Source organism: Dermacentor albipictus, chromosome 5 (assembly GCF_038994185.2).
Source record: "Dermacentor albipictus isolate Rhodes 1998 colony chromosome 5, USDA_Dalb.pri_finalv2, whole genome shotgun sequence".
Taxonomy (NCBI): domain Eukaryota; kingdom Metazoa; phylum Arthropoda; class Arachnida; order Ixodida; family Ixodidae; genus Dermacentor; species Dermacentor albipictus.
This window is the reverse complement of record NC_091825.1, coordinates 112,934,683-112,956,210: the sequence shown is the minus strand read 5'-3', so window position 1 is coordinate 112,956,210 and position 21,528 is coordinate 112,934,683. Positions and strand designations below refer to the sequence as shown.

The following is a 21,528-nucleotide window of genomic DNA, read 5'->3' as shown; positions in this document are numbered from 1 at the left end:
TCGGAACTAAAAGCTTTAGGCCAGTGCTCCGAAAGAACGTCCGCGTTGAAGGCCTTACTCGCGCTATCAAGGTTCTTGCGGTCCACGGGGCTTCACGACAGACTCTTAAGAATGCCGCCCCCTACCGCTCTGTAGTGTACGCGCTTTGTTCGTGCTTGTCTCCCCTTCTTTCTATCTCCCCCTTCCTCTCCGTTTCTCTTTTTATCCCCCTTGACCCTTCTCCCTGCGCAGGGTAGCCAACCGGAACTACCTCTGGTTAACCTCCCTGCCTTTCTCTGCATTATTTTATCTCTCTCTCTCTCTCAGGAGTGCATTCTTGTACGGCTGCGTACTTGTTGGCATGTTTTTCGATATTTGAGAAATGCCTCGGATTCCTACATACTCGACAATGGCATTAAGCCCAAGATAGCAAGTGCTCACGTAATCTCGGCATAACTCCTTCGAAAGACAAAGTAGGCCGAATCGCACTTGTCGGAGGCTTTTTACCAACTTATCTATCTGATAAAAGATTGTTTATTTCTTCCTTGCACGTACCACTATGCTCATTCGTTAAGTGCAACAGAGCGCAACTGGTGACATCCACAACGACACACAGAGACGCAAGCTTTAATGATATAGTCTGACTGTTCGCCTGACATGCTATATGAACAAATGGGCGGCTTTTTTTTTCCTTTACTTTTATTTTTGTCTGCTGTCCCAATGCATGTAGACAAAGATGGAAGAATGGACGACTTATTCTTTCATTAAAGACTGGTGCTATAGCCCGGTTTTCGTTGCGAATGCTGGTGAATGGATGCATCACTGTCAGGTCTAGAGAGTAAATATCATAGAAGGCGGAATAGACGGAAGAACAAGGCGAATGAAAGTCAGTCTGTGCACCTGCGCAAGACGACTCTCAATTCTTTATGGCTGCACGCAGGAGGAAACGTTTCTTTCTTTTTTCGTGAATTCCGTGTACCGTACCAGTGGATGCCTGTGCACGTTTATACTCTACCTGGCGGGCCAACTTGAATTGAACGCTGGGCTTATACGTGCCGAAACCACGATACGAATATGAGGTACGCCGTAGTGGGAGACACCGGGTTAATTTTGACCACCTGTATTTTTATTTTATTTTTTTTTTACCTGTAACCATATCTAAGCACACGGGCGTTCTTTGCATTCCGCCCGCACCTAAGTGTGGTTGCCTGGGGCTTGCGCGCGGTCGCTTGGGGTGTGTGTTATAAGCACCTTTATACGCCGGTTTCGGTCGAGAAACCACACCTGTTAAGTCGCATGTATGCGTTACTTCGCTAAGTAACTCATCCAAGTAAACAGAAGCATAGCATACTGCCAGAAAGCATTGCCAGGATTGTCAAGAGAACGAGCTTGGGCGCATCGCTTTTCGTCACGCGGTGGCCCCGCTTAGTAGTTTCATGTGGGAGCGCGCACCCCTGTACATATTTAGTCCTTGTCACGTCCAAGATAACGGAGCAGTATACGTACGGTGTGTCCCATAGAAACGAACTCTTGTTTTCTATGGAACTGGCGGGAGGGGGGAGAAGGCATCGCCTGCACGAGCGACCTCACACACAAACGCAGGAGAGCAACCATTGCGCGGTTCATTTGTCACTGCCACGAAGGCCACTATGCACAGATAAGGCACTGACTGCCTAGGACCCTCTTCCAAGCAGTGAGCTCCTTTAGTGGCGTCTAAAAGTTGAGAACGAACACCCGTGACGGTGAAAAGTTTCCCGAACGGAAACCACGTGTAAACACGCTGTCCCGACACAGCCAAGCCAAGCCAAGCCAAGACGTGAAACAAGCGCGCTCATACAACAGTTATACGAATGGCAAGCGGAGGAACACGTCGCAATAAGGCTTTGCGGCTTGTACTCAATTTCTCTACTTGCGCCCTGGCTCTCCGCGTGCTTCCTGTTGGGACCGCCGTATCTGCATACACGCTCTGCGAGACCACACAAAGAACTAGTGAGAACCCGAGCTCATTTCCTGGTCGAGTGGCCGGGATGTACGCTCGTGCCTGTATAAGGCTACGCGCGCGACAATTTGCGCGCTTGCCCTCGCTTTGCATAACGCCCTCCCTTCTTTTGAATAGTGCGCGCATACCTGGATGTTCGCGTACCGCGCAGAGTAACGCGTCAGAACCGAGGGTTCGGGAGCTGAACACCACTGGAACCGGGGCGCGGGGGTCCGGAAATGATCAAAAATCCTTTCTTCCTAGTTGGGTCCGCGACCGCCAGGGGACGCTTGCGGCGTTTTCCGGCACGCCCGCGTGGCGCTAGTGTCGCTAGCGCGGCTATGGGAGGAGGTCACAAAAATATTTCCCCTGCTTGCATGCGTTCGTATATCAGATGCGTAGCATGCAGCGTGTGCCCTTCGTTCGGGAAAGAAGCGAGAACGAAACCGGAAGTCGCTCCAGTTCCTTTCTACTTCCGGTTTCGGGAACAGCACCGCTGCGCGGGAGCGAACAGGAAAGAAAGAGGTAATGGGGCTGCGGAGAAGCGAACGGGGTTGAAATTGGGATCGTCTGGTCGGGGAGTTTAGGTGCGCCCAGCACCGCAAGGGAGCGCCTCGTCACACTGTTTTGCACATAGGAATGTGTATACCGTGAGTGTTGGGTCTCCAAATGTCCCGCTTACTAAATGCAGCGCTACCGCATAGTGTCGCGAATGTCTGGCGCAGCAGAAGCAGCCCGCGCTTTGGGGCAGAGCGAAAGACTAAACATAAATTTCACGGAGGGAAGCTTGCTAGATCGCTCGAGTCGATTGTCAGCCACCGTCAGGATATGTGTGTGCGCAGCGGTCGACGCTCGGTGAAGCGGCGAGGAAGAAATGTCATCCGGTCGGAAACGATGGCTTCCTCACCGAGCTACGTTCATTGGTGAAACGATAGTGAAGCTGCGAACAGTGCTGTGAGCGACTCCTTCCGCTCGCTGTCTGTTTTCTTTTCGTCTGCATCGGAAAACATTATCGTCTGCTCGAAGGAAGTAAGTAAGCGATAGCAAAGGGTACTACGTTTCCTTTTTGTGTGTGCGTGTTCTTCACTTCCCCTTTTTCTACTTTAATGAAAGACCTGAGTTGACTTCAGCTGCTTCGTTGCTCAGAGTTAAGCCGCTTGAAGAGAGGCTCCTACTGTAAATTATTTGTAATGATGAAGATAAGGCATTTGTTCACGTACCCCGCTCTCTTATTTCTTGGTACGTAAAGAAAAAAAAAAGCCCCAGACTGCAGAAAATCAATCCTCGTTTAGTGTGTAGGCATGTGTTCAAGTGGGGCAACCGACATACTATAAGTACACAAGCTTTATCAAGTACTTATGCCGCAGGACAAAGAAGAGGGTCGTGAGGTCTTGCTCGCCGCGTATATTTTGGCACAGAAAACATAACAATTCTAATCTGGTTTGCTGTTGCTTTTTCATGCTGCCCAACTTAACCAGGCCCATCGTTCCTCTTTCCAATTAATATCCGGCAAAATATTCTGTTGCATCTCGAAAATGACCCCATAAGGGGTCACAAGAGGTCGACAGAAAGACAACATATATATATATATTTTTTTCTACGAAGCGAATTTCGCGACTGTTGCCACGAAGATTGATACGCTTCTTCTCGCGCGTACACGCGTTGCCTATATAACACGTGTTTTCACGAAAGCAAGAAGCATGCGGCGTATGCGTCCAGACGCGAGTTCATGAATTTCTCACGCACCTCGTTGGGCGGGTTATATTGCGCCGTGTATTCCTCGCCATATCTCACTGTTGTCGCCGCATGGCCCGGCGCTATAATAGCTGTGCAATCAAACACGCGGGCCTTGGAGATCGGGCGAGAAAACGAGAAATCCATACGATAGGAAGGGGTGGGGGGTGGAGGGGGGGGGAAGACTCTCATGTCACGGGGCGCACGACGATCACGTGGGGGGAGGGGGGGGGGTAGCTGGTCATCACCGGCGGCGAATATAACTCGATCAGCGTGCCGAGGGAGCACGCGACGGGCCCGAAACGACCCATTCGTGATGGCATGGTTGCGGGCCGCCGCCGACAACCTTGCGCGCGGCGTATAACGTCCGTATAGCGTTCCGCTCTTCGGACGGGTGCCACTTTGAACGGAGAGAAACGTAGAGAGAGACGGGAAAAAAAAGAAGAAAGAAAAACGAAGAGAGCCAAGTAGCAGAGCGGCAGTAACAGCAGCAACAGGAGGAGGAGGAGTCCTGGGCAGTCGTTGCAAGGAGACCGGCTTTCGTTGAGCGCCGAAGTACGGTATGGACAGTAGTGGAGCAGTTCGAAAGCCGATCATCGGCCGGCGCGCCGATCAATAATCGTGCAAGACGGACGGGTCGGTGGCAGAGCGTGAGTGACTCAGAAGCTGGGCGCAGCGCGGGCACCGTGCTCGTGGCACGCCTACAAGCGTGACGACAGTGAGATGAAAGGAAGAAAGAAAGAAAGAAAGAAAGAAAAAGAAATGCGATTCCTGTAGCGTGCGCGCGCGCCTGGCGTACGCCGGGCGAACTTACTCGCTTCGTCCAGCAGGGTTGAAGAAACTGCGGTGCACCTGTCCGTGAGCTGACGTGCGAGGGCAGGAAGTTGCAGTGGCGCGCTCCCGTCATAATTCTGCCGCTTTCACGTCTCTCTTACGTTATAATAATAATAATAATAATAATAATAATAATAATAATAATAATAATAATAATAATAATAATAATAATAATAATTCCGGATGTCGGCGCCGCATCGCTTGCGACTCCACTTTTCAAGCCTCGACTGTTTCCAGCGGAATCAAGGGAAAACGTGAATAAAAACACTTGATGAATGAAGCGCGAAGACAAACATTCCTTTTAAGAATGAAGCTATACCGTCTGCAGAAGTATCGCCCATACAGTGCTTGCAGATCGCTGAGGCTTTGCCCCTTTTTTCCTATATACCGTATATAGACTACACACGTGATGTGTGTAGGCGAAACGTAACTTAAGAAGGCTCCCTTATCTTAGGATATATATATATATATATATATATATATATATATATATATATATATATATATATATATATATATATATATATACACACACACACACACACACACATGGAGGGAGAGGACATATATAACCACCACAAAGAGGGAAAAAAAGAAAGCGGGGCTGGCAATTGTCTTCTAAAAGGGACACCGCGCCTTCCATGTGCATATTGCCTATTTACGAATGCGGCCGCCGCGTCCGGGGTTCGAACCAACTACCATAGCTGCGGCGCCATATAAAGCCAACATAGCCAGCGAGACGAGCAAGAACTACAGGCACGTCCATTGTTAAAGGGAACACCCATTAGGAGAGCATGGTCGAATATCCCTCTGTGGCAAGTCCGGAAGCGTCGAGCCTTGCTGCATGCAACACTCCAAAGATGGCGCTGGCTCTTCTCTACGTACCTATACGTAGCCCATCGACGGCACTAACTCTGGCTCCAGCAACGGCACGCAGCACCCGCAAGATGTGAGCCAAATGTCTTGCGCGTTCCTTTTAACAATGCGCAAACACCTGCACATCGACGGTATTGCGCAGCAGCTGCAGCGCACAGCGCTACGGCCTCACAGCAGCGTTCAAACTCCCCCTACATACTACAGCAACGGCACAGAGCTCGCATAGCGAGGCCAGATCCCCCCTTCTTCCACGCTGTCGGGATTTTGACGTAGGAGTCCCAGCTGTGTAGCAAGGCCGGCGCAGGCGGCACGGCCGAAAAGAGGCCTCGCTTCGCACACGTCGCATAAATGAGGAAATCCCTCAAAAGGCGACGTGTATACTATGCGCGCAGGCGCACGGCGAGACCCGAGCATCTCGTGATGAAGCGGGCTCTTTTCCAAGAGGGACGAAGAACCATCGTGTCTATATGACTTGCGTGTGTATGTATGTATGCTATACATACTACACACACAGCTGGATGGATGCATAGCCGCGACTGCGGCTGCACTCAACAACAGGATGCAAGTTTGCCGCGGCGGCTTCTTTCGAGAGCTCGGTGTGTATGCCCCGTGTGTGTACGGGCCACAACCGCGATGGGAGGACGGCAGCGCAAGCGCCAAGATCGATAACCGAGGGCTCGGTCAAACCGACCGGCGCTGCTTCTGCTGCCGGAGCAGCGAGCGATGGGCCTTGGGGCACGCCCACCTCTTTTAGCGCTTTCCTTTCCGCGTGCGCGCGCATGCGTACACGTGCTCGCGTTACACGTGACACGCCGCGCGGCGACCACGGGGCGAAGCGCCGCACCGCAGGTCAAACCGTATAGTTCACGCGTGCACGTATAGCAGCGCCACGGTGCTGTATGGCCTGCGACTCGCTGTGTACTCAACGAGTTCTTTGCACGTAGTCTATAGCAAAGGTTGTTGTAGGGTGAGGTGCTGCTTAGGTGTCGAAACATACGGACCTATACGAAACACGAAACAAGCACGCAGGTGTGTGTGTGTGTGTGTGTGTAATAATATAATAATATTTATGGGGTTTTACGTGCCAAAACCACTTTCTGATTATGAGGCACGCCGTAGTGGAGGACTCCGGAAATTTCGACCACCTGGGGTTCTTTAACGTGCACCTAAATCTAAGCACACGGGTGTTTTCGAATTTCGCCCCCATCGAAATGCGGCCGCCGTGGCCGGGATTCGATCCCGCGACCTCGTGCTCAGCAGTGTGTGTGTGTGTGTGTGTGTGTGTGTGCGTGCGTCACTGTTTGTTCTCAAGTCGGCTGAACCGTGGAATCGTTGCGTGAGGCACTGTGAACCTCGAACAGTCAGCGTCAATCGGTCGCGCTCGAGGAACATTGAGGCAACACCCAGGGACAAATAATTAAGTTGAGATGTGCTAATTACGATTCTGCACATTATTTTCTGTTAATATCTCTATTTCTTTTAAGGACCACTTCAATTATTTTTTAAAAGAACGTTCTCAATGGTCAACTAAGAATCCCCCCGAAATCGCCAGATGCGCTCGCGTTAGCACTCTCGTTCTGCTCGCTCGCCTCACGCGAAATAAAAAAAACAACAACAACAAAACAATATATGCACGAGGAAGCCTCCAAGGCAGTCTCTTCATCATCACCGGAGTCTTTAATTATACAGTACGGCACATTACGCGTAATGTTCGCGCCGCGCGCGCCCTTCGAAACGACGTTCAATCTCAAACGCACATGATTGTTCTTTTTCTCGCAACGGCGTTCGCTCGTACATCTGAAACTTTTTTTTTTTTTTTACCGACCCGCGTTTGACCCTGAACGGGCGTACGGCCTCAGCGCGACTCCATTTGTTGTTCCTGGAGTCACGAAGGCGAGAGAGAGAGAGAGAGAGAGAGAGACTGGCCGGTGAAACCTTGAGTCAAGACTTGTTAGCACCTCTAAGGTGGCAAAGACAAGCTCAGGTCATGCACCGGAGGAGCGATGCGTGGAGCTGAAGAGCGAGATTCTTCTTTCCTTTTTATTTTTTTATTTTCTTCGTTTGACCGCCAACCTTCCGCTGGCCTCGAGCGTTGCTCTTGAAACACCATTAATTACTTGGGGGGCGCTGCCGGGTGAAGGCGTTGCCAAACACGCACCGATTTTAAACTGGCTTCCCCCTTCCCGTGTCTAATCTTGCGCCTGTCTCTAGCGGCCGTAGCTGTCTGAGGCGGCATAGAAACGATATCTTGCTCTTTTTTTTTTTTTTTTCAGCGTTAAAAGCAATGTTCTCAGTTTGTCGCGTTTTATGCTCTCCTATAGTTTCTTTTTTCTTAACGTTAACTGTGTAGACCTATAGACATATCTCCTCTTGGTTAAGTGTTGACATTGTGAGAAACGCCTTGGCGATGCGGTGGACTGTGTCGATTAGCTCACTGTATGTGTGCTGATTATTATAAGCAATGCCGATGGCTAGTAATTTAGTTGACTAGTTAAAGAAATGTTATCTCTGCCGCAACATTCAATGTTTAGCATCTGTATGGTTCATTAGGAAAGGAAAGACATCTTTTGGTTACGTGAATTGGAACGACTCCGAAAATTTTTGACGAGTTCTGGGCTGATCTTGATTTTCGGGTGGAGAAAATACGATCAAGCGTTTCCACGAAACTCGCATATGTAGAACGGCGAATAGAATAGCCTTAGCCGTATCCAACAAAATTTTCTTCGTTGACAGATCTGTTCTCACTGGTTTCCCCGGCGTTTTCGTTTTTTGGTCTAAATTTCCGCTCTCGGCTTTCAAACTTGTAACATTATTGTGTGCTGGCCCATCTGCAAGGGCGACCCCTGACACTAGGCAGGTGTGGCGAGAGATCATATGGCACGCTCCTTCAACCAGCAAGCACACAAGCGGAGTCCACACTGTTCCGTGACGCGTTACGACCCAGTGTGAACACACTATCACAATCGCTCCGTGTACGTGGTGCTATAACACGAAGCTTCTCGGGTCATGTATGCGGTGACAGCGACCGACTGTGATTGTATGTCTATGCTCCTTTCTTTCTTTATCTCTACTTTGCTGTCACTTTACCTCCCTCTCCCCTCTCTTCCCAGCGTAGGGTAGCAAACCGAATATTCCCATCTGGTTAACCTCCCTTCGTTTCCCCTTTCTTCTCTCTGTCTTCTCGGTTCATAGCGCACCTCGAACTACAATGTTATCTACGCAAGATCTTTCGTGCAAGATATCAGAAGACACGTACGCAGTCAACCGATGTTCTTCGGTGTAGTCACACCGCGCCATCTCGCGAGAGGTTTTCACCACGTCTGGACGACGTCGACGCGAATCCGACACGAGAGAAGGCAGGTTTTGGAAGGAGTGGGCCACGGGGTTGTACAAAAACCTCTTCGAACGGGACGAACGGTCAGAGAGACGTAAACGCGCGTGCTCGCATTATGCAGATGAGTCCGCCGACATGCACACCGCCGAGAAAGCCGAGGCGAGAGAAGAAGCGCGCGGCGGCCCTCCGCGTCTCTCACGGCCTCTCGCTTCGCGTCCCGGCAGACCCGGCCGCCCCAACACCTCCGGGGCGCCGTCGCAGACACCGCGTATTATTCATGTATGTATACACATACACGACGAGGAGCAGACGACGACGACGACGACGATCAAGGCGTAGCACACACGTACACGCACGTACCACGCCATAGGCGAGAGACCCCGGCGCGAGATCCCTCTTCGACGTAGCGTTACGCACATGTGTGTTTGTTAGTGTGTGTGCGCGCGGAGCGCCGTCTACCGCCTCGACGAACTCGCGAAGAGGGGGGCGTGTCTTTTGAAGGAAGGACTGGACGGCGAGAAAGGTGCTGTGCTGTGCGCGCCTGTATGAGAGAAAAAAAGAAAAGAGAGAGAGAGAGAGATAGAGAACAGAATGAAGGAAGGCTGCAGCGCCATGACAGCCGTGGGACTGGGCGGCGTGCGTGCGTGTGTGTGCGCGTTAGCGGTGCCTCTCGCGTATGTTGTTCCGTCCGCGCGCCCGGAGCTGGTGGGAGAGGGTGCCAATTGTCGGCTCGGCCGGGTAATTAATCGGCGCACCTGACACCGGGGTCAGCTGGTGCCATCGTTTAACTCCGGGAGCAGCCCCCTCTCCCGGCCTTCTCGGCAAGGTGGAATAGCCGCGGCTGCTGCTTCTCTCCCGTACGCGCTGTGTACTATATACTATACACACGGCCGTACTGCTCGTGCTTTTTATATGCGAGCCGCGATGCATATATATATAACGCGGCGTGGCAAATGAGTCGCCGGTAGCTTCTCGCGAAACTCACGAACGCGAGCGCGTGTGTGCGTAAACGAAAGTATATAAACGCACAAACGCAAATACGCATATACGCAAGCGCAAAGTACATACGCAAATACAAATACACGACAGTGTGTTGCGCAGGCTTTGTACTTGCCATTCGTTCCGCCGGTGGTTTTCATGACGTCTCCATACACAAACGGGCGCGGTTGTTCTCTGTACTTCGTGGACAAATTAATGCGACCGTACCCCTTCGTCGCGTTTACTACTCGCACATACTCGTACGCTCGCGTAGTCTCGCGTGGGTTCATTGGCATCGCGCTAATAATTATGCCCGTTTCTTTCTTGCTCGTGACTGGTTAAGCAACGCCGATAAATTCTAATTTTATGCCGTCGGGCGGCATGCCCCCTATGGCGAAGGCCAGTGCGAGCGTTGGGCGGCGATTGAAGCAACAACGCTTTGTAATAAAGCCTTTAAAGTATGCGCCACAGCGTTGGTCACGTACGGTATACGGCGAGCATGCGCACACAGCCGTTTCGATGCTTCTCCGCGTATGGTCGAATGCGGTGCAAATGAGTGCGTGCAGTGTGTGGCTACTGCAGCTTTCAGAGCGCGTGTAGAAACGCGCGGCCTGACCACATGCTGCTGTATATAGACGCCACCCTTATGTAGACTTTTCGTTGTAGACTATAGCTTAGCATCTGCCGGGAGCTACTCAAAATTTTTGTACGCGAAGGCAGGGTTTGTCAATACACGGTAAAGTAGGCGAATATTCAGCGTGGTGAACTTCTCTCTCGCAACTTCGCCCCCCCCCCCCCCACACACATAAGTGAGCCAAACACGCAAAAGAAAAAAAAAATACTTTCCGATACATGAGGTCACGAGAAGGCAAATGAAACCTTGCTCTTGTATGTATATATGCTTCATTTTGCTCCGTCTTCCTCATTAGATAGAGCACGAGAAAACACGTTGGCCGTAATCTAGTGGGCAGGCCTTGCCGCTGTGTACCATTAAAACGTCACCGCTCGCCGACAAGAACGTGCTTGAATTTGTCTTGACTATATCATCGAGGACTCGGTCGACACGTGCCAGAAAATACCCTCCCCTCCCCCCGCCCCATGTCATCATTGATATCCTTATCGTCTTATCGTATACGAATATTGTGCAATTACGAGCGTAGGTGCGTCTGATTATAGTGTGTGCGCGTTTTGTTACACCTGTGTGCATCCGTGTATAGAACGGACATGGTGCGAGCTCTCTTTATCGCAGTTTAAAATCGGTTATTGTTTTGTTCTTCATTGTCCCTTTAGCATCACGTCGTTGATTCGACTTTGTTGGACGCCTTTGGCGGGTGGTTTGCTGCTTCTGACACCGGACTTTGTCTTTCGCTCCCTCTCCCTCCTTTTTGTCCCGTAGTCTGCGGCGAGACGGGCCGGAACAAGCTGTGCCAACTGCAAGACGACCACGACGACCCTCTGGAGGCGCAACCAGAATGGCGAACCCGTCTGCAATGCCTGCGGTCTCTACTTCAAGCTGCACAATGTAAGTCACGTATAGCACACCACCCCCTTTTTTCTTTCTCTTTCTTTCTTTTGTTTCTATAATTCGCAGCGTGGCTTCAACAGAAGCGCTCGCCCTGACAAACTGCCGCGCATTTCGTAACCGCGCGGCCACCCGTGGTGGCTACGTTGCGCCAATGCAACAGCCGTGTTATATATACTGCGTGGTTGCACCGCCGCATGCGGTTTCCGAGACAACAGCCCCAGTTCTTCCCCGTGCGGAACCACGTACACTGCGGTGGTACACGAATTTGCACACAATGGCCGTGCGAGGACCAGCTGCCGGATTCTTTGCAGACCCGCGCATGCCTTCGTGTTATCTCTGTTTGTAAATTTTTGTTTTGTTTTTCTGCGACTGCGTAGCGCTAAACTTAAGGAATGCAACCGCCTTGACGTCATGCACGTTCACTTCCATTTTCCTTAATTTGTTTATCTACAGTAGGCCTTTTTTAGAGAGCGCGCAATATGAGGGGCAGGGGGAAAGTACGCGAAGGTGAGACTAGGTTTGAATGCAGTTCACGCTTGAAAGGTACGCGCCTTCCATCTCTTCATGGTCATAACTGATTGCTGCACAGGGACGCGGTTCAACGAGTGCCACACACAAGCCTCACTCGGTGACTCGCTGATGTGGTGTTGACGTTATGTAGAAGGCTTCGAAACGTAGGTGCAAGCGGTGGTGGACAGACAGAATGTGGCATTAGCCAACGGCAGGTGGTGGTGGTGGAAGACGCTTATTAAACTATTAAGAGAGGTCTAGACTCACGCAGGAGTCCTACATGCTAGGTGGAGTCCTTAATCCGGAACTTCATTGGTCGAAGCCGCCAGCCTGGCCCTCTTGACCAATGCCTTTTGAGCCCGAACAACCAAGCAGGGCCGCCACCCAGCTATCTCGTGTAGGGCTGGGGATGCGGCTGAGAGCTGAATTTTGCTGGCGGGGAGCTTCTCCCAAGCATTGATTCACCTTTAGTAGCCGGGTGCCTGGCAGGGAAACGCTTGCACCCGTTTCACCGGTGGGTGTCCGACAATGGTGTTCGATCCCAACACCTCCCGCAGCCGGGCCACGCCCTAAACAAAGACCACGCTGCAATAGGATGTCAGTATACCGAACTCGGAACGTCATGCCGTAGACATAGTTAAGTGGATGGTGATGATAATACTGGCCTTACTATTCCTATATTAACCGTTTCTGTTTTTTTTTAATCACGAAGCGCCAGAATAACTTGGGGGGGAAGGGAGGGGGTAGGCGATCATGTAGCTCATCGGTCAATATTACCTAAATCGCCTTCAAGACACGGGATAGTGGCGCTAAACACGCACGCGTCGCATAGAAGTATTCAGGGGGAGGAGGAGGAAATGAAGAGAGAAGGCACTGACGTCACCCAGAAATCCGTCTGGTTGGCTACCCTACTCTAGGGCGCGGGAAAGAGCGAATAGAAAGATCAGGGACACAGAGTGCTCAATGAGACAGCCACTTGTTGCATATTCGGGTCTGGCGTTCCCTCTCATCGTAGCTGTTAACGACTACACCTGCTCTTGTCGACAAGTCAAGCTGTGCGTGTCGTCGAGTGTTCCGACTAACCTCTCCACGCCGTCCGGACATGTGCGTAAGTGAAACAGTATAAATAAAAGAGAAGCAAGACGCACACCGCTGTGGGAATATACGCTCGAAAGAGCGGCGATGAGTGGGAAGGAAGCCGCCGCGCGGACGGCAGGGCGTGCGTTCGCTCGCGAGGGAAACGCGGAGCGCGGGTGCGCGCCGAACTGCATGGTCCATTAGACACAGCGACCGACCGTTAAGCGACGCTTTAAGCGTCATCCATCAGGGACTCGCGGGGGTAAGCCACCAGGATGGAGGGAAGAAGAATCCCCCGGTATAAACGACAAGTCTATGGGAGGCGGAAGAAGGTTGGGGGCGGGAGCGGGGGGGGGTCGAAGAGACGCCGAATTCGGGGGATCGTCGTCTCTGAAGCACACACGCAGGCCTCGACGGCGCCACCAGCTCCCCCTGTTGCCACTTTGGTACGACGAGAGGGAGAGAGAGACAGTCCCACTGCACGACTTGTTCGCGACCAGTCAGCGACATGACAGCCGTCTTGTCAGGCTGCTAACACGGGTGAAGCGAAAACGAAAGTGCAACGAAAACATGAAATCGAACGGCGTTCAACTTGCTGCACTGTACCCAAGTTAAGAGTAGCGGTGGAGTGTCTTTTCCTGTTCGAAATCTCCGTCTGCGTGGCCTAGAGAGAGAGACGCTGAAAGCTGGATGAGTTTGCCTGCGTGCTGGCCTGGCAAGCTACTCGGCATGTTAGGTGGAAGCAATGACGTGCACGGCGATTGGACAAACACACAAATTGTGTATACACCTACAAGACACTGCGATAAGACTAAAAATGCTTATACATATTCATTAAGGCCAGTAGCTCTGGAAAATGTCAGAAACGCTTTCGTAGCGCAGTGAGCTACCATTGTAGTGCTCAAGCAAAAGTAATGATAGCCATGACGTCGCAAAAACAGTATATTCCGTGAAAGGTATACGTTAGGATAAGAACGTCCTTACGTGTATTCACGCGAGCACGATATAGATCAGCGTCGGCTTTGTCAACGACGGCAATTGCACGACCGCAGGTACGTCAGAAGCTCACCTATGGCATTGCAAAAAGCAGGAGCCTACAAAACAAGAACAACAATAGTAATGAGGAAACATTCGTCAAGGGTCAGACGAGAGGGCAAAGTGAAACAACACATGATCTCATCCGTGCACCAACCAGCCTGTACTTCTACACTTTCGAGGCAATTAGTCCTCTGCGAGGAACACCCATTCATTGGAAGAGGTCAGTGAAGGAGATGCCGTGCATGACAGGCCAATAGACGGCGCCACGATCGCGGGCCTGCGTACTGTTTCTTCGCTGCAAGTCGTTTTGTTCTGGGCTCCATTCGCAACGGGGTTCGAAAGCTCGGGGGAGAGGGAAGGGGGGAGAGAGACCCGGGGAATGCCGAGACAGCGGGCCGGATGAAACTGGGCACGGCCGGTCGATAAGCCTCGCGCGTCGGGTTCCGGCGGCAGCGAGAGATAAGGCGGATCGAAGCAGCAGAGCTCGGGGAAGGAAGGGGGGGGGGGGAGTCGATCTCGTGGCGACCGCACGCTTCGCTCCGCGTTGCGCGCTCGTCCGCAGCGCTCGCGTGCACGGCCGGAAAGCACGTCGTCGCTGCTGCATCGCTTGAACGTTACCCGGGGCGGATGTGGGCGATTTTGATGGAGGCGAAAGAGGCACCGCCGTTCATATTGGTTCGCCATTGAACAGTTTGGGACTTATGCGGCGAAGGGACCTAGAGTTTCTGGCCTGTCTTGCAGGCAGCGGTTTCCAATGACGCCATTATAGACAGGAAAGCATTCACTTTCAGTTTCAGTTTATTATTCTTTAAATACAATGCATTGGTAAGATACAATATACAGACATTGTGGTCGTTGCAGACACATTTGAGGTCGCGCTAGTACATGAGAGTGACGCTGCATGCGGGAATTCGAGAAATTATTCACTTTAGCAGAAGGCAACAGCGATCCGCAAAAAATAAAAGGAAAGAAAAGTAAAAGAGTACGCATTTGGGCTGGTTGGTTCATGATTACGAGCAATAAAAAACAGCGCTAAACGACGGGACGAGTGAAGGGACTCAGACAACAGCGCTGCTGTCTGAGTCGCTTCACTCGTCCCGTCGTTTAGCGCTGTTTTTATTGCTCGTAAAGAAAAGTAGTTTTGCGAATTTTCGCAGCAGACATTACCGAAAAATTGTAAAACCGGTTTCGTCGTTGAGCTACGCGCCGGTATAAGAGCTTTAGGTTTTGTCACATTCCACGAGGATACCTATGGCCACCCGTTGTTTCTTTCAAGCGCTAGCATACGCTTTCAGTAGTCCGCCTTGGTGATATAAGGCTAACAAGTGCCGCCGTCTACTTCTCATGAGGAGGACTGATATGAGATGCATGTAATGAAGTGAGACATCGTGTTTTTACTTTGAACCAATAAAATAGCGAATGCTACGACTTCGTCTTCCTCTTTGTAGACGTCTTGCTTTCTTGCGCCAACCAAAAAGAAAAAAAAGAAGTCTACTACTCTGAAGTATACTGCACGGAGAACACGAGCCAACAAAGCCGAAGATAGCACGTTGAAAACCGGTGCATGGCACGTGTATGCCCCAGAATTCCGTTTTCGTTCCAACTTGCAGCGTGTTACGAACTTGCACCGCTGCACCACGATAACGGCTTTGTGGTCCCGTAGCGCTCGTCACCCGTTTCGTGACAGAGCGTTGGTAGCGAAGACTCCGAGCCTGGCGTCGATGAGAATAACAAAAGGGACTTTATACATTATATACAGGTTATCATACAGGACATGAACGGATCGGCACTGGGGCCGAGAGCTCACACAAACGCGACTGTTCTCGCACGACGGCGTCCGGCGAAAACGCGTGACACATCTCACCCCAGTCGGGAGCGACCCTCTCTCCAGGTGGGGTCAGCGGATCCTGTTTTTCAGGCGGCTTGTCACTGCTTTTATAATCCCCGAGGCCCATTGTCACTCAACCGGCCCAATACAAAGTCAGCACACGACGGTCGTCCGAGGGGTCCAACCAGCGACCGCGCTGGCCACTCGGTTCAAAGTTCGCGCGCGCGGTGACCTCCAGGCAAGGGAGGTGCGGCGCCGGGCCGTCGGGCACACGCGGGCACGTCAAAACACGCTGCTCCGCCGAGGCTTCTCCCGCACGAAGGCGCAGCATCTTGACTTGTGAAGGGAGAATTATGGCGCTCGCAGGATAGATTCTGCATCTTGCAGATTCGGGATCCGGGCTTGTGGTAATGGCACAACAGCATCCCCGCCCTCAGATAAGGCGCCGGGAAGACGAGCTGCCTCCACGTGGCTCGGATGCCAGGCGCGCACGTTCGTCAGGCTCGTCCAAGTTCACGTCCAGTGTCGGGACGCCAGGTAACCTCACGTGCCCAGGTCCGACTCGTCAGGACAGGAGCTCTGCTCACCACGTCGTCGCCAAGGCACCTTGACCAGCTCCGCTCGGGTCGTTCCTAAGACCTTGCTTCTCGCCACTGGTCCCGCTTGGTCGTTCTGCAGCTTGCAAAACCGACCGGCAAAAGGCAACACCCAACACGAACAAGTGCCCTCTGTCTCCCGTCAAACACCAGACAAAGCCATAATTCAAATCAACCTAATTAATCGCTATCCCCTTTTGCTCCCGCTGCAACAAGAGGCAGGTGTACGATCTAGCACACAAGGCTCAAACAATCAGTTTTCAAATCATCAACATAACAAACTAGAAACAATTATTAATCATCAATAATAATGACAAATAGAATGGTCCCCTTGAAATCGCTTGGACCGAAAACATACTTCTGAGGAAGCAAATGAGGTCATTCATTTTTCCCGGCGATATTTTCGCGGAATCCGAAGCTGCTTATATTTGCGACCCTGCTTATCCGTGTAGCGGCGGTACAATAAGCCAGATTCCTTGCCAAATGAAACCCCCTTTTCTTTCACTCCCCGTTTGACGCTCTTCCTCAGATCGGCTAGTGAACAATCTTCCTGTTGTTCGCGAATCCGAGTTTCCCTTTCAACTGCAGCCTGCTCCTGCCAGCTGGCGGAAACCGGAGCGAGTGTGGAGCCCGCGTCGCCTGATTGCGGCGTCGAGTCTATATCGCGGCTAGCACTGCACGCGTCACTCCCACTCACTTCCAGGACCCGCTCGTCTAGGCCAGCCTCCGAGCTCTGCCTCTCCCGTGACTGCTCGCCACTCAAGTTACCGTGATCGGTCCGTGTGCCGCACCGCCTTTCGCTCACCGACGCTAAGTCAAGTTCCCTCGACAGCGGGCGCGCTTTGGATCGCGTGGGGGCCATGTACGCCACGTCGGCAAAGAATGATTTGCCCTGATCCCTCAGCAGCTGCTCCGAGCTATTTGAGAAGAGGTAGGAAAATTGCTCCGGGAGGGCGGCTGACACAGCGGCTTCGGTGTTAAGTTTCCCAAATTCTCCTTCAATGATAACCGTTGCGATCGGTAAACAGACACTCTCCTTCTCGGCCACTTGCCGTATCCTAACGCACTCTCCCGTAAAATCCCTCGAGGAGACGAAAGACGGGTGAACAACGTCCATAGTTGCTGCAGAGTCCCGCAGTGCTCGGCACTTCTTGCCGTTTACCTTAATTTCCTGCACATAGGGCTCCAATAGACGTATGTTCTTGTGAGTTTCCTGTATCGTTGCAAAAGCAATTCTCTCTGGGCAGCTTGCAGCGATGTGCCCTTGCTTTTTGCAATTGTAGCAGGTTAACGGTTTACGTCTTTCAAAAGAACGCATCATTTCGTTTCGCTGTTTCGGACCATTGTCATCATTCTGAGATGCATTCTGTCCATCCCTTACAGTTTCTTTGGGAAGGGACTCGTCGTCCCGAAACTCGCGACGCGTGATTTCCTTCCGTTCGTCGGGCTTCCCGTAAAACCCATCTCTTCTATCTGCTTTTTCTATGCGCACTGCCTTGCTGTGCAAGCTGCGGCGTGTGTAATACTCTTCCGCTAACTCTGCTGCCTTGTTTAGCTTAACCTCCTTTAGCCTATCTTGCAGCCAGAGCCGGACATCCTCCTCAATGCAACGGTAGAACTGCTCCAACGCGATGCATTCGACAATTTTGTCGCGGTCGTCGTAAACCTCTTCGCCCTTCAGCCATTCCACCAAGTCGGCTTTTAGACGAAACGCGAAGTCAACATTCGACTCCTTACCCTTTTTTGCATACCGGAACCTCTGCCGGAAAGCTTCGGGCGACAATTTGTACTTCCGCAGTAGCGCTTCCTTCACATCACTGTAGCTCTCAAACGCCTCTTTCGATAAGCAAGTTATTACGTCTGATGCCTCCCCAGGAAGCAACGCTAACAGATTCTGTGCCCAGAGGGATCGCTCAATGCTATTCCGTTCGCACACGTGCTCAAATTTCACGAGGTATTTGGCCATATCCTCTCCGACGACAAAGGGTGGAAGTTGATCGCGTATTCTTGGAACGTTAGAAGTGAGACTAGGCGCCGGCGAGTTATTTCGGATCTCCAACTCTTTCATTTTAAGCTCGTGCTCACGTCGCTCCCTCTCTCTCCTTTCCTCCCTTTCCTCCTCGCGAAGTTCCTTTTCCTCCTCGCGACGTTGCTGTTCTCTCCTTTCCTGCTCGCAACGTTCCTTCTCCTCCCTTTCCCGACGTTCATTGATATCCGCCCAGGCCTCAGCGGCTTCCTCAGCCGTTACGTCCCCGGTCCTCATGACCTCAAGGATCGCATTCTTTCTTTTGGTTGAGCCCAACTCAATGCCCAACTCCTCACAAATTTCGAGAAGTTCCTTCACCTTGTACTTCTCCATCGTTCACACTGTCCTCCTGCTGTTTACCCTTTTTGAATATACCTGCCGTACGCTACTATAACACTACTAGTAAGACATATGCAAGTATATCACACTGCCCTGTTTACCCCCTCAGCATCCCCTGGTTTTCAAAACACTCTTACTAGGCTTGAAACACACAAGGTTATCACAATGCAACACCAAATCCTTCCCTAAGCTACTATAACCTGTGTCAGAGAAAGTCTGGTGTTTGAGGTAAACTTCAGGCACTCACCGCGCCGAGGTAGCTGATGCCGGTCAATCCCGTAGCTGCCATCCAGTGTTACGAACTTCCAACCGGTGCCACCAGTGTTACGACATCCCAACCGGTGCCACCAGTGTTACGAACTTGCACCGCTGCACCACGATAACGGCTTTGTGGTCCCGTAGCGCTCGTCACCCGTTTCGTGACAGAGCGTTGGTAGCGAAGACTCCGAGCCTGGCGTCGATGAGAATAACAAAAGGGACTTTATACATTATATACAGGTTATCATACAGGACATGAACGGATCGGCACTGGGGCCGAGAGCTCACACAAACGCGACTGTTCTCGCACGACGGCGTCCGGCGAAAACGCGTGACACATCTCACCCCAGTCGGGAGCGACCCTCTCTCCAGGTGGGGTCAGCGGATCCTGTTTTTCAGGCGGCTTGTCACTGCTTTTATAATCCCCGAGGCCCATTGTCACTCAACCGGCCCAATACAAAGTCAGCACACGACGGTCGTCCGAGGGGTCCAACCAGCGACCGCGCTGGCCACTCGGTTCAAAGTTCGCGCGCGCGGTGACCTCCAGGCAAGGGAGGTGCGGCGCCGGGCCGTCGGGCACACGCGGGCACGTCAAAACACGCTGCTCCGCCGAGGCTTCTCCCGCACGAAGGCGCAGCATCTTGACTTGTGAAGGGAGAATTATGGCGCTCGCAGGATAGATTCTGCATCTTGCAGATTCGGGATCCGGGCTTGTGGTAATGGCACAACAAGCGTCAGAGCCATGACATTGGCCTTTGCTGCTGCCCAACCTTCTAACGGATACTTGACCCTTTTCCTTGGCAAGTCCGACGCCGACGAACACAAACAGGCATACACGATAGAGCTTCCCCTCCCACCGCTGTCGTCTAAAACTCATTAGCTCACCCCTTTATTCTCTCGCGCCCGCAGCAGCATAAAGATGAACCTTTTTTATCGCCTTCCCTTCTCGGCTATCGCTACATCTCTCCCCTCGCTCCGCGTAATGACTTTATTTTTACACGGTATCCGTGTCGGATGCCGCGTAAACTCGGGGGAAGTACGAAGATTCACGACAGACATTAAACCCCCTCGAAAAGAGCAGTCAAACACGAGCAATACATCGCCAGATTCGGCGGCGTGGTCATCGCCCCGCCTCCGCCACGGGCGCCGCCATTTGTGAACGAGACGCGTTTCATGTAGAGAGAGAGAGAGAGAGAGAGCGGGGGGCTACGTCTCGGCGTCGGGCCACGACTGCGACAAACTGCAGCATGCAGCAGCAGCGACGGCGGCTGCGACGGGGTCGTGTCAGACCCGCGGGCGCCGCGCGGAGCGGATGTGAGCGCGCGCGCGCGCGCGCAGCTCAAGCAGCACCACCACCGCCGAGGCGCCAGCAGCAGCGGCGCCGGCAGGGGTTCATTGGATGTCGCCGGCTGGTGTGTCCGTTGGTCGGGAGGGGAAGGGGAAGAAGGAGCAAAAGAAGAGCGCTGCGCGTGCTCGCGCCGGCGTCGCGACGTCGCCGCGGGCACGGCGCGACCTGGCGCCGGCCGTAACCCAAGCCCCGGGACGCGCGGGCACGACAGTGCAGCCAGAACCGCGCGCCGCACGGGACGGCGGCCCTTCTCTGTCGCTCGCTCCTCTGCACTGCGAGGCCGATGAGGAAACCCGACCGCACTCCGCCGCCACCCTCCGGGGCCTCCCCGAAGGACGTTCGCTGTGTGGGACAAGACGCCGCCAGACAGCTTGGGGTCCTTCTGTGTCCACCGTATAGCCTTGTCTCTGACACTGTTCCCCTTCCCTTCACCTCATCCCCCTCTTCCACCTTTCTCGGCCCAGCTACACTTGCACTCTCTTTCGACGACAAGTCGCGCGAGGCATCTACTTTGCGGCTCGAGGATAGGGACCCGGTTCGGCAGTGACGAGCGAGTTCTAGTACTGCGCGCGTACGCGGAATGGCGTACGGCGCCTGTTTCTCGGAACGATGCACTGTCGCGCTCCTGAGGGCCTCGGGCGACCGACTCCGTGGCGCCGAAGGGTCGGGGGTGAGGGAGCTGATGCTCTTTGAGTGGCGGTGTGGTGTGCGGTTGGGGAAGGTGGACACAGTTGCGACTGCCGTGGAAGCGCTTTACTCTGCTGGGGGGAAGCGCAGAGAAAGTGTTGTTGGAAAGGGAAGCAGCCTGTAGCTTTGAGTGACCTGAATTCTTTGACAGGAAGAAGGAACACTCCTGACAAGGACGTACTCGGAACAGGTGTTTTTCCGTGTTCGGGATGCGGATGAAGGAAGGAATGTAACGGAAGTGTACCGCTGCGAATAAAGGAGCCAATTTCTAGCATTTGAAAAAAATGAGAAGAGAGGTCTATAACGCCTGCAAGGAGCATCGATCGGAATGTATTTATACCAAGATGCGCAAATCTGTATGTAGTTATCAGCAATGTTCCTTCCCTTGCTTTTTTTCTTTTCCTTGCCCTTACACTTAAGCTGTTTCGCGAACGCTTCGAACGAACTCTTCAGTGATGGTATAGGTAAATTCCATGCTGCGAGATATTCATAATAATAATAATAATAACATTGAAAAGCTGCAAGGTGCACAGCAGGCATTACGAATTAAACTTGCTTGAGAGGGACGAAAGATGCTCCGACT

The 21,528-nt window shown here is 52.4% G+C and overlaps 2 protein-coding genes across 8 annotated transcripts in view; one reads left to right on the top strand and one right to left on the bottom strand.

The window, feature by feature from the left end:
* Nucleotides 1-21,528, bottom strand: part of LOC135897048 (uncharacterized) — a 493,987-nt gene that overhangs the window by 289,565 nt on the left and 182,894 nt on the right. The gene's annotated exons all lie outside the window — the stretch shown is intronic.
* LOC135897047 (transcription factor GATA-3-like) overlaps nucleotides 1-21,528 on the top strand; it is a 241,240-nt gene that overhangs the window by 194,860 nt on the left and 24,852 nt on the right. For all 4 annotated transcript variants that reach the window (XM_065425612.1, XM_065425616.1, XM_065425614.2 and 1 more), the window contains one exon: nucleotides 11,110-11,235. In XM_065425612.1, the coding sequence (XP_065281684.1) occupies nucleotides 11,110-11,235 (126 nt within the window). The remainder of the gene's footprint in view (nucleotides 1-11,109; nucleotides 11,236-21,528) is intronic.